This window comes from Pipistrellus hanaki, assembly GCF_964339955.1.
Source record: "Pipistrellus hanaki genome assembly, chromosome: 11".
Taxonomy (NCBI): domain Eukaryota; kingdom Metazoa; phylum Chordata; class Mammalia; order Chiroptera; family Vespertilionidae; genus Pipistrellus; species Pipistrellus hanaki.
The window spans coordinates 14,248,193-14,263,578 of record NC_140513.1 but is presented as its reverse complement, the minus strand read 5'-3'; the positions used below and the strand labels follow the sequence as shown (position 1 = coordinate 14,263,578).

Genomic DNA, 15,386 nt, shown 5'->3' with positions numbered 1-15,386 from the left:
CTCCCTGGCTCGCAGACGCGCAGAGTAGTGCGCCTGCGCGCCGCCAGCTGCGCATGCGCATGCGCAGGCGGCCCTTGGCGGTCGAAAGGGGAGTTCAAGGAGACGGGGGCGACGCGGCTGCGGCTGCCTCGTCTGGGTCGGGGTTACCGACATCATGCCGGGGATAGTGGAGCTTCCCACTCTGGAGGATCTGAAAGTGGAGGAGGTGAGACTTGTCCGGGAGGCAGGCAAGCGGGGCATATGGCTGAAGTTTCCCGGTCCTGGGCCCAGCCCTGCTGTATGTAATTCAGCGGACCCTGGGCCCAGGTTCCCTTACCCCTGACCCCCCAACACTAACCGGTCAACCCCCCCGAACGCCCTTCCTCAGCTCCGGGAGTCGCCACTTCCTCAGCTCCGGGAGTCGCCACTCCAGCCCGCTGTGGCTCGAGAACTTTCCCCCTCCCCTCCCCCACGGCGACCTGCTTCCTTACTGTGAGTTACAGTGGGTCCATTTTATTAAGCACCAACCAGGGGCACTTCACTTACTTTATATCACTTAATACCCAGACCTCCCTGCGAAGTAAGTGAGCAGCCCGGGCTGCTCACAGTCAAGGGAAAGAGAGAGGCACCTTAAAGTAGCATCCTCGGTGCAGAGTGCATTAGAATGGAGGTAGAAGCCCGCAGAAAAAGGAGATGATGGTATTGGAGAGTGAAGTTGCAAGCAGCAATAGGACATTGAAAGCACTCAGTTATTCAAGAGGTACTATTTGAATAATTACCGAATGAACATACACTGGGAAATAACAGGTAATGTCCCTGCCCTCATAGAGTTTATAATTTAATAAGGAGAGAGATGTACGAGGAGCCAACTTTAGTACAGTGTGGTTAGCGCTTTGAGAAGTGAAGACAGTATAATACTAATTATAGCACCTCTGAGCAAGCCTTTTCCAGGTGCCACGTGGGATTTCCGTGCATCCTTCCAGCAACGCCGAGGAAGGATGTAATTGGTCCGGCCATGTTGTAAGTTAGGAACAGGTCATGAGAGAGGACATGACTTGCCCAAGGTCACATGGCTGGTAAGTGGATGAGCTGGAATAGGAAGCCAGCTCTGATTTTAAAAGCCATGCTTTTAAATGACTATTTTGGGCAGACCCTTTTCTATTTAGGAAGACAAGTGCTATTTGACATGTCTCTAGTGTTGGTGGGAAGCAGCAGTCGCTGAGCCGGAAGAGAGACCTGGGTTGAGGCGGGACTGGGAAGCAACTTCCACAAGGCCAGACTAAGAATCTTGTTCCTTATCCTATAAGTGAGGCAATGGGGAGAGGTGGGAGGTTTAAGGCATAGGACTGGCAGGATCCGGTAGAAGAAACGATCAGGCCACATTGAAGGAGAGAGCAGCAAGACTAAAATTAATGTGCCAGAAATTATATCCCAGGCGCTGTATTAAGTGGTTTACCTGCATTACTCCACTTAATCTTATATGGCTGTGATATGGCAACTATTATTTTTCTCAGATGGAGACATTTTTAGTTGTGTTGAGGGTCGTCATCAAGTGAAATTTGCTATACAGTGGGGAGTGGTGGTGGGGGCGGGGGGGGAGGGGGGTTCATCAAGTGAAATTTGCTATACAGGGGAGGAGTAGGGGGTGTTGCTGCCAACAGTCAATCTTGTTTCTTGCCCCATGGAGGCGAAGCTGGTTTACAACTTGCTGTGTTTTTCATCGGAACTTTAATTTGGTACAACAAACAACAGATTTCACTTTCTGCAAGTATCCTCTATCTGGAATAAATTTGCCTTTAGGCTTTACACAGTTAAATTGAGAAGCAGGTAATCACATAAATAACTAAAATACAAGACAGTATAATTAAATGCTATGGGAGAGGGGCAGGCATGGTAGCAAAGAGAGTATGATTTGCAGTTGTAGCTAAATTCTAGGCCTAACTGCTCAGTTACCTTGATTAGTTACTTTTAGCATTTGTGGACACCGTTATTTTATTTGTAAGGTGAAGTGATTCCAGCTGTGTAATTAATTTCCCGAGGCTGTAAAGGGAACAGAGAAAACACTTCTTGGGCATAACGTAAGAATTACAAGCAGAGATGGAGTGAAGAGCTTTCTAAGCAAGGGTAGGATCTGAGCGAAGGTAAGGAGATGGGAGAAGGCAGCGGACCAAAAATGGGTGCTAGGACCAAGGAGTTCAGTGTTCTGAGAGAACAGCAAGAAGCTCCCTTTTGAAGTGTCATGGGTGGAGGGCTTGAAAGGTGACTTGGATTCCCTAGGCTTTGAGTACCCCATAGGAAGTTCAGGCTTTTTGCTTCTGTTAAATCCGAATCCTTCCAGGGTTTCGTTGTTAATTTGTTTCAGTAGCAGAGTAAACTAAGAATTGTCTTTTAGAAAATCTAATGCTCTACCTGAATTTGAGAGGACACGAGAAAGAGGGAGGCTAGTCTTGGTGGCTAGTTATGTTGACCCCAATATAATTGGTGACTGTGCTTACAGAGAGGAAAGAACAAATTTGTCTAGAATTGATCAAACTTAGCCAAAGCTTAAGGTATCAGAAGCAGGAAACGTTGAGGAATCAATGTCAGATTTGCAATCTGGCATTGGGACCGAGAAAGCCAAAGGAGGATGAGGTTGAGAGGCAAGTTAAACACATTTCGGAACTCACTGACTTTGGAGTTACAGTACATCCTATGGAGAAGGTAGTCAGAAGCTTGAGCTGGAAGACTCTTGTACACATTGACAGTTTTCAGTGAAAAATACAAGCTATATAATACGATGTGCTTTCTCTGTGCTAGGCACTGTACCCAATATATTAATCATGACAGTTCTATCAAATAGGTACTATTATCCTTCATTTTACAGAAATTAAGTAAAATGTAAGCTATAGTATAAATTAAGTACTATAAAAAGAGGTGCTGCCGTGGTTTAAGGAAGAGAGAACAGGACTGGAAGATTGGGTGTAGATTGTAAGACTTTTTCTCCCTCTTTTCCACACCTGCAGACGAATATAAACCTGTGCAGTGAGGATGTTGTGAGGATAAACAGGAAGGATGTTGAAGTTCTGTGTTCTTTGAGACAAAGGGAGCTGAATGGATTTGAGAGGGTATTCACCGTGAGCAGCTGTGAAAGGAGGTTGTTTCTATTAGAATTCGTCAGTCTCAGTGAAGAAGCAGGTGGAGGAGATGATGACATTCCAAGTTCTGGGCCACCTGAGCACATCTGTTTTTCCTCAGGATAGAGTCAATGTGTGGTTCTCTTTATTTCCCTGTGATAGCAGATGTTACATGCTCACAACATGGGTGTATCTAGATTTTGGTAGGACCTCGACTTTCATAGGAAAGTAAAACAAAGAATTTCATTGTCCTTTGGGGCATGATAGCTAAGAAGGCATTTGAGTTATTAAATCAGCCATTTAAAGATTTTTAAATATATATATTTTATTGATTTTTTACAGAGAGGTAGGGAGAGGGATAGACAGTTAGAAACTTCGATGAGAGAGAAACATCCATCAGCTGCCTGCTGTACACCTACTTTTGGGGGTGTGCCCGCAAACAAGGTACATGCCCTTGACTGGATTTGAACCTGGGACCTTTCAGTCCATGGGTGATGCTCTGTCCACTGAGCCAAACCAGTTAGGGCCATTTAAAGATATTTTAATACATTTGACAAAGAAATAAATATAGCTAACTTAATTTTTAAAATATATTAAGCTTTAAAAAAAAAATTTGCATCTTGATTTTTATTTTTCCAGTTCTTTATAGGTAATATAGCAAAACAAGTGTGTACCACTTACTTACCCTAAATAAACACTTATTAATACAAATTTTTATAGATTTTTAAATTTATTAGCATTGCCATGGCAAATTTCACTTATACTATATCATAAGTAATTGCTTTGATAATTGTAACAATTGTAATATTAATAGACATGGTCATTACTTTATTTTCCTCTTCCTCTAGTATATAGATGAATTATTCTCTTCATCTTTCTTTGCTTTTTAGCTTAGTAATAATTAAAGCTAAGCTCGGTGAAATTCATAAAATAAAATTATATAATTTTATTATAGAAATAATAATTATAAAATTTTCACATAAAACTCAGTGGTATCATAGAACATAATACACTGTGACATTCTAAATTTTATTCTAGATACAATGGGTCAGTTTTAGAAAATTATTAATGTTCTACCTTACATTTATAGATTAATGAAAAGGAAACCTGAACATTTCAGTCTTTCCTGGTGGAGAAAATAACAGTACAACTAAACCAATTAGGATTAGAAAGAAGCGCTCTTAATGAGGAAAATCTAAACAACAGTATCCCAGATACGAGCAGCAAATGTCATTCCAAACTTTGAAGTTAAGAAAAAGGCATAGATGCTGCCGCCATCACTGTTCATCTGTGCTATCCTGGAGGTTTAGGTCCAAGCAATAAGATGGGAAAGAGAACAAGAAAGAAAGGGTAAATATCAGAAAAGAGAGGAAGCAGTTTCTATTTGTAAATAAAAATTTTTCATTAATTCTCTTGAGTTTTGCATCAGAATGTACAAGAATTCAGTAAGGTATAGCTAGAGAGAAGAGGCAATGTACAAATAAGCATGGACCAATTTGAAAATCTAATAGAAAAAATATCCTTGTTTATTCCTCAGTACTTTAACTGAGGAATAAACAAGGAATGTGCAGGGTTCGTATATGAAGGAAACTAATTTTAGCCAAAGGACACAAGAATGACCTGAATAAATGTAGTGACATACTGCATTCTGGATGAGAAGGCATAATTCATGTATTCTTACCTTATTTGTAACTATCATATCCCAGGTACCTGGCCCAGAAGTGAATATTCAACAGTTACTTCTGCTGGATACTATTTTGGGTGCTTGGTGAACCAAAGTAAATGTTACAATTTCACTATCGTTTGACATCTTTTTGGAATCTGTGTTGAAAAATCCATATCCTCTTGGACCTTACATTCTAGCAGTCACCCACAGGGTGACCGCTGATGCAAGTTTACATAGGATGATTAGAGGGTGGAAAATTAGAACAGAGACCCAATAATGTAAAAATTCTCCTTTAATTTAATATATAACTAAATATAATGCAGTTCCATTGTTGTTGTTGTTTTTTTTTTTTTTTTTTTTTTTTTTTTTTTTTGTGTGTGTGTGTGTGTGTGTGTGTGTGTGGAGGGCAGTGTTTGTCTGGAAGAATAGCAAAGACGATTTTGAGAAGGAGGAATAATGGGAAGGATGGTCTTCCCAGACAACAAAAGGTTCTAATAAGTTACAGTAATTAAAACATTGTGGTACTGGCCCAAGAAAAGGTACAGAAGGCCAGCAAGGCCGTGGCTGCAGCAGCTGGTAGATAGGTCAGTTGCTGCGCAGTTCCTCAGAGCCACTGTAGCTGCCCTGGTGCCTCAAAACAATGCTCTGGAATCAAGTGAGACTGACCTAGTTGTAGGGATGCTACCTGGGATATACGCTATAACTTTTTAAAATTCACATTTTTTAGTACTTTATTATTAGTAATAACTTGCTGGATGACATGATCGTACTGATGCTTTCTACTCTCTCATCTTCTGTGATTCTGCAATCTTCTGGGAATTTTAGATATCTTCCTACTATTAGATATATTCTACTAGTCTAGTACCTGTATTAGGTAGGTATTAGGTAATATTCTTGTGTATTCTGATATTCTGTCACTTCTGATCCTGGAGAGGAGACTCATGAAAGCTCCCCAGGGTTGATTTCTCTCATTATGCCCCAAAAGCCTCCATGTTTCTTCAGAGCTCCCTTCTTTGTCATACAGACTAAGGATTCTGTTAGGGCTGCCATTTCCATGTCTCAATGGGGATAGGAACATCAACCTAAAGAGATGGTCATGAGGTGTATAAAGCCATGGATGTGAAAGAGCTTTGTGATCTCCAAAGCAATGTAGGTCACCAAGGCTCACTAGGACAGTCCCCTTGTCTTTACTTTTTTTTTTTTGGCAAAGTCGTAACAGCTATCTTTGTGTCCCCTCTGATCTGAAGACTGAGGTGAAGTTGAGGAAGCCATGCCCTAGTCACAGATCTGTGGTCTTTCTCCCATTGCTCCTTTCCCCAGGTGAAAGTCAGTTCAGCTGTTCTTAAAGCTGCGGCCCATCACTATGGCGCTCAGTGCGACAAACCCAACAAGGAGTTCATGCTGTGCCGCTGGGAAGAGAAAGACCCGCGGCGGTGTTTAGAGGAAGGCAAGCTTGTCAACAAGTGTGCTCTGGAGTTCTTCAGGTAAATGTCTTTCACATCAGTGCCTATTTGATTGAACCATCCAGGTATATGTATCTCGGTGAACATCAGCTCATTAAAGGGAAGGATCATTTTTGTGACTAATGCAAGTAGGCAGAGCAAGTCTTTGAAATCAGAGAGACCAAAGTAAGCACACAATAACTGTTAGTTTTGTTATTTGTTTTTGTTATTTGGGAAGATTTTAATCTTCATGAATCTCAATTTAAAAATTATAGAATAATACCTATCTTATACAGAATTGTTAAGAAAAATTTGAAAAGGCACATAAGAACAACTCAGCTCAGTGCTCACTAGCAGGCATCCCTAGTTTGTTATCATGGCCATTACTATAGAACACACAGTTAGGGTGGAAAGAAAAGTGTGTTCAGAGTCAAGTTTTGGGTAGGCCACTGTGCTTGATACTATAAGTAAAAAATTCAGATTGTAGTTGTAGAAAAAAATGTTTTACAGCCATATTAATCAGATCTCTACTAAAAGGGACTGGAATTTAATGCCAAGGGATTTGACTCATGCAACTGTTAAATCCAGAAATAGGACTGGCATTGGGCAGGGCTGGATCCAAGGCCTTAAATAATTTCAGAACAACGTGATGTTTTTTCCTCTCCTCCCCCGATCTCTTAGTTCTGCTTTGCTCTGCCAAACTCATTTTCAAAGAGACTCTTTCCTTGCTATAGCAAAAATGGGCACCAGCTATTCCAAGCCGCTATGCCACTTGCTTAGCAGATGTAGACACAGAGTGCCAACTTTCCAGTAATATGAGCAGACCAATAATATGGACTGAGTCTGGTTGGCCTGGCTGGTTGACTCCATATGCCTATCTTTGAATTAGTTGTGTTGCAGGAGATAAAATGCTATGGTTGGTCTGGCCTGAAGTGGGAGTAGACTTAGCTTCATCTAAACCACATTGCTGAGAGATAGGAAGGGGTTGTTTCCCAAAGGAAAATTAGAAGGATGTTACAGAAGAATGGGGAATGACTGCTGGCGAGGCAAAACCCACAGATGTCTGCTAAAATGATGTTAAAGGAAAAAATCGAATTTTGTCACATAATAGCTGGTTTTCTTTTTTTGTTTCTGCTGTCTTTGTCCACATTGCAAAGATATTTTTGTGGTTAAAATAGCGTGTCTACATTTTAAAATTGATTTTTCACTTGAAACTGTTGGGAATGTTCTTTCAAGTTGTTATATTTTCTTCATGGTCATCATTTTTACTGACTATGTAATATTCTATTGGTGGATGAACCAACCATAATGTACTTGACCAGTTCCTGTTATTAAACATCATTGTTGTTCCAGCTTTGATTGTTTTGAACAAATGTGCAGTGATTACCTTTGTGAGTAGGTCTTTTTCATTTTTAAATTTGTTCCTTGACATAAATTTTCCAGCGGTGGGATTATTTTATAAAAGGCTTTAAACATTTTTACATCCTCAGCACTGTATCTAGGTATACCTCACCAGCATTACATGCTGTTTAAATATTTGGTAGGTACAAAATGGTATTCTTGCTTGAATTTGCATTGATTTGATTACAAACATTGCTTATTTTTTAAATAAAAAAAAAATTTTTTTTTATTAAGAGTTTATATGAGCCAAAACTGATGACATTGCCAGGAAGCAAGATCTCAAATGCTCCTAGGGTTTTTATTTTCTTTATTATTTTTTAAAAATATGTACAATATATTTACTGATTTTTTACAGAGAGGGATAGAGAGTTAGAAACATTGATGAGAGAGAAACATCGATCAGCTGCCTTCTGCACACCCCCTACTGGGGATATGCCCGCAACCAAGGTACATGCCCTTGACCAGAATCAAACCTGTGACCTACAGAGCCTGCAGGCCGACTCTCTATCCACTGAATCAAACCAATTAGGGCCAGATTTTTTATTTTCTGAGAGGATGTTGGAAAGCATTTCTCTTTTGGCCCAGAGTTAGTACATTGAAGTGGGAAATATTTGTGTGTGTTTTTGTTTTTCTTTTTGAAGAGGGAAATATTTGGATTCACGAGTTCCTGAGCTGTCTAATTGCCTCCAGGAGAGGAAGTTCTCACTGGTGAAGTTGCTTGTTATAAGTATTGGTAGATGACTATTGGGTATGGGTGCCAGGGCCCAGAGCAGAAACTAAGTACCAGAGTAGTGGGTTTCAGACCTTCTTCTACAAAACTCCCATTGGAAACAGTAGCTCACTGACAGTGATTCGCAGTATCACTTGCGAATCACTTTTGTGCACCATGGAAATCCAGCCAGGTGAGGCTACAGGAAAATCAGAAGAGTTAACTAGGGCTTTCATAGTCCTTCTTTCTTCCTGTTGCACACTCCATCACCCCCAAGGTTATACTTGTACTCAGAATAGCTGGAAAGGGTACGTAGGAAACCAATGCTAGTGGAACCAAGCAGAAATACAAAGCAGATTTTTCTGTTTCTGTAGACCATCTCTGAGGCTCTTTCTGAGCCCTGATAAATAAGATTCCTATGTTGAGTGTAGAATATGTTGAGTCTTGAATATGACAAGCAAGTGTTCAAAATTATTCTTTTTGGGACAGGCGATGTTCTGCATTTCTTCCATGGCCTCAAATACGGCTTTTACATGAAATAATGGTATTTTATTTTTGCTTTAACTTGCATTTATTTGATTACTAGGAAAGCTGAATGGTAAGAGAAAGGGGATTCTGAAAAATAATTAATATGCTACTTTGCTTCTTTGTAGAGAGCACCAAATATAATTTAATTTTATTACTGACAACAGTAATCTCTGATTATTGTTTTGTGCATTAATAGAATGAGGACCTTGAACTTTTGAGGAGTGTAGGGCATTCTGCCTCTAACCTGGATGCTCCCAGGATCTTCTGTTTGGTAGTTTGTATATTTGCTTTTTATAATCTGTCTCCTTTGCCATTATCTGTCAGCATGCCCATCTCCGCTTATGCCTCTATCTCTTCTAAACTTGCTAAGTTGATAATCTTTAGAATTGGGTCTAAAGAATAAATAGGATCCAAGTGAGGAGGTCTGGTTTGTTCCTATTTCCCCCACATTTCTGTTTTTCATCGTTTTTCCCCTAACCTATCTTCTTTTCCAGGCAGATAAAGCGTCACTGTGCAGAACCTTTTACAGAATACTGGACCTGCATTGATTATAGCGGCCAGCAGTTATTCCGTCGCTGTCGCAAACAGCAGGCAAAGTTTGACAAGTGTGTGCTGGACAAGCTGGGCTGGGTGCGACCTGACCTGGGAGAGCTGTCCAAGGTATAAAGGGTGTCCTGCTGGCAGCTCACTCTGCTCACTTTCTCACTAAGGGGAGGTTAAGGAAGGAGTTGGTCAGAAAAAGGTTCTCTGCGAGTACAGGTATGATGTGAGAAATCCAAATTTACCTAATAGGTTAATTAGGGAGTGATTATACACAGTCCTGAGGGAGTTTGACAGAGATGCTCCTTTAAATAGATCTTCTAGCATGTGCAGATTTATTTGTGGGTAATTAGCTAATTGAAGAACAGAAGGGAGTAGATGAGGATAAACAAGTGTTAGGGGACAGACACATTGTTGGTTGAAAATATTGAGGTTATGGTGGAATTCATTGGGGAAATAGGATCGGGGTTATGCCAGATTTTTCAGGATCATATCTAAGGTTAAAAAAAAAGAAAAAAAAAAAAAGTGCATGCCTGTAGCTTAGACAGTAAGTTTCCTACCCTTTCTCCTGTTTTTCCTATCTCAGTTGTGATACCACCATCTGTTGAAACATCAGAGCTGGAAACCTGAATGTTGTTTTTCTTCACTTCCACTCTTTCTCCCTTCTTCATACAGTCATCATTCCTATAGATCAGCAGGAACATTTTTTTAATTATCTCAGTGTCCCCACTTCTTGGCCAGGAGTTCCTCACCTGGGCTACGTGAATTTCTGGGAAGGGAGGTAGATCAAATCGGATTTTAGAAGACAGTCCATCCTCTGACATTGAAGAATTTAGGAAATAATTACATCTTCATGATAGGCATTATCTTGTGGAAAATAAATGTCACTGTCTTTAAAAAAAAAAAACTTTTTAGGGGTTCCCTGTTGCCTGCTAGATAAAGTGTCCTCTCCATATCCTGGCATAAAAAGCCCTTTCTGATCTGACCCATCCCTGCTTCTTGAGCCTCATCACCCTGCAATCTCTCTGGGACAACATACATACCAAGGCATGGAGAGAAAACTCAGGTTTTGAGTGGAGACAGATAGATTTGAATCTTGGTTCCACTTCTTAATTGCTATAGGATCCTAAGCAAATCGGTTAAAGTTTATTATCATATTATCACATCTGGCACTTGTGTTAATCCCCAGTATTCTGTGAGGATTAAGCGAGAGAGCCTGTGCGAATCTCCAGCCTTGTGCTGGGCACACAGACCAACAGTTACTGTCTGTTTCCTTCTGTGAGTGTGTATTGTCTGTGGTCTTAAGCTCCGGGTCATAAGAAGATGGATGGCTTAGCAATTTGTTTTTGTTTTTAGTACCTGGCTTGATTATTTTATTTCAGATGCCTTCTTTTGCTGCATTGAACAAATTTTTTTTTTAATAGTTGATAATTCTAAGTTGGAAAGAGGTGGAACTTAAATATTTAATAAAATTACCTTTTCTCATTTCTGTCTTTCATGAAGAGAGAATTAATAAATCATGCTGTTAAGAAAGCATATTTATTTAGGAGTCTGTGTGTTAACATTTTTAAAACCCTAAAAAAAAGGTATTATTTCCTTTTTTCAAAAGTTATTTCTTTAAGGAGTCATCAGTTTTAGTTATGCTGAAATCCGTATTCAGTCTCCTATCAGCTGGACAAAACCTGACTTTTAGCTCTGACATTTACCATGTACTTTTTTTTTTTTTAAGTTGAAATTTATCCTTGTTTATTTTATTTTAAATTTCTTTATTGATTAAGGTATTAATCATGTTTGTCCTCATCCTCCCATTCCCATCTCACACCCCTCCATGCATGGCCCCACCCCCCTGTTGTCCTTGACCACTGGTTAGGCTCATATGTATGCACACAAGTCCTTTGGTTGATCTCTCCCCTTTATCTCCACCTTCCCCTACACTCCCTCATTTACCGTGTACTTTTGTCTTAGGCAAGTTAGCCTCCCTGTCCTCATCTGTGAACTAGAGATAATAATGCTTCGTTGGGTGGTTATAGTAATAATTACTAATTGTGTACATAAAAGCTCTGTTCATGATATAGGAAGACTAATCTGGTCATGTTATGTGGAGTGACTTAAAAGTTCAGACCATTAGATAACCAGACAGTAACTGTGGCCTTGTTGTATCTGTCTTCTCTGGGCCTGTTTCCTCATCTTTATTTATTTATTTTATTTTTTATTTATTTTATTTTTTTAATATATTTTATTGTTTTTGTACAGAGAGGAAGGGAGAGAGATAGAGAGCTAGAAACATCGATGAGAGAGAGTCATCGATCAGCTGCCTCTTGCACACCCCCCACTGGGGATATGCCCGCAACCAAGGTACATGCCCTTGACCGGAATAGAACCCGGGTCCCTTCAGTCCCCAAGCCGACGCTCTATCCATTGAGCCAAATCGGTTTCGGCTGTTTCCTCATCTTTAAAATGAGAACAGTTTCTGCTAGGTTTTCAATAGAGATTTTTGTGGCCATTTCAGGGGATAATGTGGGTGTAAACACCTTCCATCTCTCTCCCTGTTCTATAGTTCAGGGTTCCACCCTCTCGCCTGGCCTGTGAGCTCAGCTCTCCACTTCTGTCCACTTCAGCTTCTACACCTTTCAGCCTGCAGATGTGATTGAGTTACTTCCCTGCTTCATGTTACCATCAGGTTAAAATTCAAACACCTTGGCATATCCTACCCTTCATCATCTGGCCCCTGCCTACAGTGTAGCATGCTATGGAAAAGCACAGGCTTTGGATCTGGCTTTGGGAATTAGCTAGGTAGCCCCAGTGAACTCTGCAGAATGCCCCAGGGTGTGAGAATGAGGTGGCACAGTGTGCCCAGCATCATTTCTGTCAGCACTGGGTGGGGTTAGGTGGGTGCTCTGTTTTCCTCCACTCTCCATGCAGCCTTTGCTTTGGCCATTGTAAAGACACACCTCTCTACCTTCATATGGACTGTTTACTGGGAATCTTCCTGCTGGCTCCTGGTCATCCTTCAAGGTTAAGCTAAACATTGCTCCCTCCCCTCCTGAAATAGTCCAGGCCCCTAGCCCTCAGGACAGTTAGATGTGTGGAGTCCTTGCCATTCTAGCACTCGGTTTGTGTCTCTGTTACTGTAATTCGGTTAGGAAGTCGTTGTTGATTTTCTTGTCTGGCTCCCTCACTAGACTGAGCCCCTTGATAGCAGTGTATATCTTGTTCCCTTCTCTGTCCCAAACTTCTACCATGTGGAGTGACACAAAGTGAGCTGTCTTAATGTTTACTCAAGGGTTAAGTGAGTGTAATTGTGATTTGCTGGCGCTCAGAGAAGAGGAGTAGTTGGGGCAGAGAAGCAGAGAGGAAACAATGGGAAACAAGGGGGTCACAGCCACTCCACCTGACTTTCACCTTTGCATCTTTTCCTCTTCGCCCCTCGCAGGTCACCAAGGTGAAAACAGATCGACCTTTACCGGAGAATCCCTATCACTCAAGATCGAGACCAGAGCCCAACCCTCCGATAGAAGGAGACCTGAAGCCTGCCAAATATGGCAGCCGCTTTTATTTCTGGACCATGTAAAGATGGGTCCATGGCCCCCACTCAGCCACACACCCAGACAATGGATGAAAACTCACATGCAGTTAGCATCGACTGATAGAGCTCTTTCCGGGTTCACAAACATTAACAGAAAGTTAATTTATGTGACTTGGCAGTTATTCTATACCATTTCCTGGCCATTAAAAATTTTAAAGGAAACAGTTGTATTTTATTATGTTTTATATAACCTTTTGGCCTTTAAAGATGACTTCCCCTTGTGTTTTCTCCTTGTGGCCCTGCCTGTTCCTCTCTCTCTGCTTTAAGTAGACATTTGCCAATGTGGCAATTTGGTGGTAGAGAAATGGCTATGATGGAAAGGCTTTGTTACCTGAGACAGCTGCTTGGGACAAGTGGGGGAAGGCATTCACACATTTTGGAGTCTACTCTCTTTCCAATATGACCTCTGAAATGGATTTCCTTAAAGGTCATATAAGGGGAGCGTCCTGCATAGGAAAAGCAAAGAAATGTTTGAGCCTGTGACTCAGGCCACGGGAGGGGCCTCCTGGCTGAGTCCTAGGCAGTTTTGCTCAGGCTTTCTTAAAGAACCAAACTTCCACCACTTCCCCTTGATATCCCATCCTCAAGCGTTATAACCCAGATGTTTTTCCTGATAGACCAGGGAGGTGGACGCTGAGCTCTCAGCTCCAAAGCCAGGAAGTCGGGAGGTCTGAGTGTCAATTCCAGCCTTGGGTGTGTTCCTTAACCTCTTGTGAGAGGTTGAATTTGAGGACAAACTAAAGGGAACATGCTTATCTACCTCCTGAGCAGGTTAAAGCCACAAGTATTTATAAAACTTTGGTTCAAAGCCCTATTATGTCTTTATTTTCCCCTTTCATTTGGTTTCTTTTTCACTAGTAGGCTATTTCCTCTACATCTGACTGGGTCACTTTACACCTGGCTGTGGCTTGAAATTGCATACGACCCTGCATGTCATTTCAACTCCCAGGGTGTTGGTTTCCAATGTGCAGAGTTCAAAAATATGAAATCATCATATAAGAGTCTTTCTGAAGACCATTCCAGCTCCCCTTCTGGATAGTCTAAGTGGGGAGATGCTGAGAGGCCCTGGGCGGATGAGGTGCAGGACCCTTTGGCCCAAGTGTTCGGACACTCAAGACAAAGCACTGCATGGTCTGCTCTCCTCTATCCTCACCCTGTTTGACCCCACAGTTGGGATCATTTTAGGTGACCCTTCCCCCCTCCTATTCTGCAAACATTCCTTGCCAGCTGTCTTTGCCTCATTCTCCAATTTAAGGAAGAAAAATAATTCTTCATTAAAGAAAAGATTCTTACATTTATAAAATAGCTTTAGCAACATCCCTTAACCTCTTGGAGGCCAAGTAATTGGGAGTCACTGATGTGAAAGTTTGGAGATGGCTCCAAGTTGGCATTTACATGATGCCTCAAGTTATGTGTTGCTTCCTAGGTCTCTTCTGCAAAGGAACCTGGGGCTTGCAGTGTGTGCTTTGTGCCAAATGCTTTACATATGTCACCTTCAAAGCATAGAGCCTGTTGAAAACTATTCTATTTGCCATGCCCATTTCACAGATGAAGGCACTAAAGCTTAAGGAGAAGTTAAGCCCCAGTCTTCTATGAGATGCAAACGAAGATTGTCTGGTTCCAACGGCCACACTCTTGTCCTTCAGAATAATCGGTGGCTTTCAGCCTTGGGTGCAGATTACAATCACGTGGAGACCTTTAATTACTGATAATCTGGATCCCACCCCTAGAGACACGGATTTAAAATGTCTACCTGGTGGCCGGGGTATGGAGTTTTTAAAAGCTCCCCAGGTTATTCTAAGGTGAAACCAAGGTATAGGGCCACTGAGGCAGGTCCAGGAGGCTAAGTGACTATGCTGAGATATAAACCCAGATTCATCTGATACCAGAGCCCATACTTTAAATATATGCCACGGCTTATGAATCACCTGGGGATTTTAGAAACATGAAGATTCTGATTCAGAGGGTTTGGAGTAGGACTCACTCTTTGCTGGTCTGCAGACTACACTTTGGGTAACCAGGTGATAAACCATACTGTTTCTGAGTTCAGAATCTATGAATATCCTGCTTCAGTGTCCAGCCCTGGACACTCCCCGAGTGTTGGTTTACCTCAGAATCAGAGCAGCAGGTCCTAAACTGTTAATGTCTTTAAATTCAATTCTAGGATGTTTTAACTTTTGCCCAAGTTGGACAGCAGTTCTTGCCTTCTCCCCTCCGCCCTCCACCCTCCCCACCTTGCTTTGAATTCCTTGAACAAAGAAACTAGCTTTTGGCTTTCCTGTATTCTTGATAGAATTATACCACATCATAGCCTTCTAGGACCAAAGAGTCGATAAGTAAAGATAAAATTCCTAAATTCTTTCAGAACAAATGCATCTTGCAATTTCAGTAAGCAAAAGGTCACGGGACAATTTGGAAGTAG

The 15,386-nt window shown here is 41.3% G+C and overlaps 1 protein-coding gene across 1 annotated transcript; it reads left to right on the top strand.

Moving 5' to 3' along the window:
- The first annotated feature begins 11 nt into the window (after positions 1-11).
- Positions 12-13,126, top strand: NDUFA8 (NADH:ubiquinone oxidoreductase subunit A8). The gene is made up of 4 exons (XM_084899279.1): positions 12-205; positions 6,079-6,242; positions 9,333-9,498; positions 12,812-13,126. The coding sequence occupies exons 1-4, from the start codon at positions 155-157 to the stop codon at positions 12,947-12,949; spliced, it is 519 nt and encodes a 172-aa protein (XP_084755405.1). The 5' UTR covers positions 12-154; the 3' UTR covers positions 12,950-13,126.
- The last annotated feature ends 2,260 nt before the right edge of the window (positions 13,127-15,386 follow it).